The 1466-nt window shown below is 41.5% G+C and overlaps 1 protein-coding gene across 1 annotated transcript; it reads right to left on the bottom strand.

The window, feature by feature from the left end:
- Positions 1–909: 909 nt before the first annotated feature.
- LOC120128157 lies at positions 910–1466 on the bottom strand. Its single transcript, XM_039145913.1, is given in 2 exon segments — positions 910–1185; positions 1187–1466. Coding segments are annotated over 2 exon segments (477 nt in total). The 5' UTR covers positions 1390–1466; the 3' UTR covers positions 910–911.

Below are 1466 nucleotides of genomic sequence, written 5' to 3'. Positions count from 1 at the left end.
TCGGGATGGTATGGTTGGATTGGCTTCATGCGGAGGAGTCATCCGCTCTTGGAGGGGTGAGTGGCTCTTTGGTCTCTCAAGGTCAATCGGAATATGTTGGGTCCTTGACGCTGAACTGTGGGGTGTTCATGAGGGTCTACATCATGCCTGGAATCTTGGCGAGCGAAGACTTGTATTGGAAGTTGACAGTGTTGAGGCTGCCATGATCCTTAACCAGAAAAAGAAAACAGGTTTCTCCTTTATATGATAGAAATGTGGAACTTCTGAATAGAGCTTGGAGTGTGCAAATTCACCATGTCCATCGTGATGCTAATAAAGTTGCGGACAAGCTCGCAAAGTTGATCGCCCTCGAGGATACTGCTGCACATGAATTCTTTGAGCGTCCTTTAGTGGTTTTGCCTTTTCCACAAGCAGATTGTAAGAACCCCGCTAAGCTTTCCATGCTCTTTCCTTTATTTACCAAAAAAAAATATTGACGTATATTTTAATAATAAATAAATTGTTCGTATAATATTGATCGGTTTCAAATGTTATTAAAGGTCAAATATCATAATTTAGTTAGTTGTTAAGGTATCAGTTCAAATTATGTATGAATTTGAAAAAGTTCCTCCAATTCATGTAATTTGAGGAAAGTACCAACTTCAGGTACCAATTTATATAATAATCCAAAAATCTATAATAGTTCCAAAAACTAACGAATGAAAATAAGCTGATGAAACGAAAAACAGCACAGAAACACATGATTCTGCTAAATCTGATCCCTTTCAATTCAATTACCAATGAAGTAACAGACTTGGATCATGCTTCACAATGAAGAAAAGATATATCCTGTTAGGTCAACTTAACTAAAAAAAGTAAAAACCAAACAATGACTTAAAACGAACCAACTTTCCCAGAAATTTTCTTTTGTTTCAATTTAATCCCTCGCCATTATTGTTCCTCACAAGAGCAAAATAACCCAAAACAGCACAAACAGCCGCCAAAAAGTTGCCTTCTTTCAGCAGGGTCTTGAAAACAGACCCGGCGATCTCTCTCGTGATCTTCTTCCCTTCGACCACCAGCGCCTTCTTCGGTTCCCCGAAGAAAGCGAGCAAGACGACCACCGTTATCCACGTCACCAAGGTGGCGGGCACGGCCACGGCCAGAGCCGCCGCCATGGAGAGCAACCCGAAAACCCCGCCGAGGAGCAGGTCATCCGGTGGGTTCTCGGGCTTGGTTTTGGTACCAAGACAGGGTTGATTTGAGGAAGCTCCATGAGGAATCTAAAAGGACGGCGTAAACGAACACGAAGAGGAACACCCATGTTCTTCTTTTGCTCATAATCTTTAGAAACACTGGGTACGATGACGATGATGTGGTCGGAGATTGTTCTTCATGTTCCCGCTCCATGTTTTTTTTTCCTTTATTTTTTTCAATTTGCTTGAGCTTTTTATTTGAGGTGATTTGGGATCGTTGCTGAGATGAAA

The sequence above is a fragment of the Hibiscus syriacus genome, unplaced genomic scaffold (genome assembly GCF_006381635.1).
Source record: "Hibiscus syriacus cultivar Baekdansim isolate YM2019G1 unplaced genomic scaffold, ASM638163v2 tig00110474_pilon, whole genome shotgun sequence".
NCBI lineage: Eukaryota > Viridiplantae > Streptophyta > Magnoliopsida > Malvales > Malvaceae > Hibiscus > Hibiscus syriacus.
The sequence above is the reverse complement of the archived record's forward strand: the minus strand, read 5'-3'. Positions and strand labels throughout refer to the sequence as shown.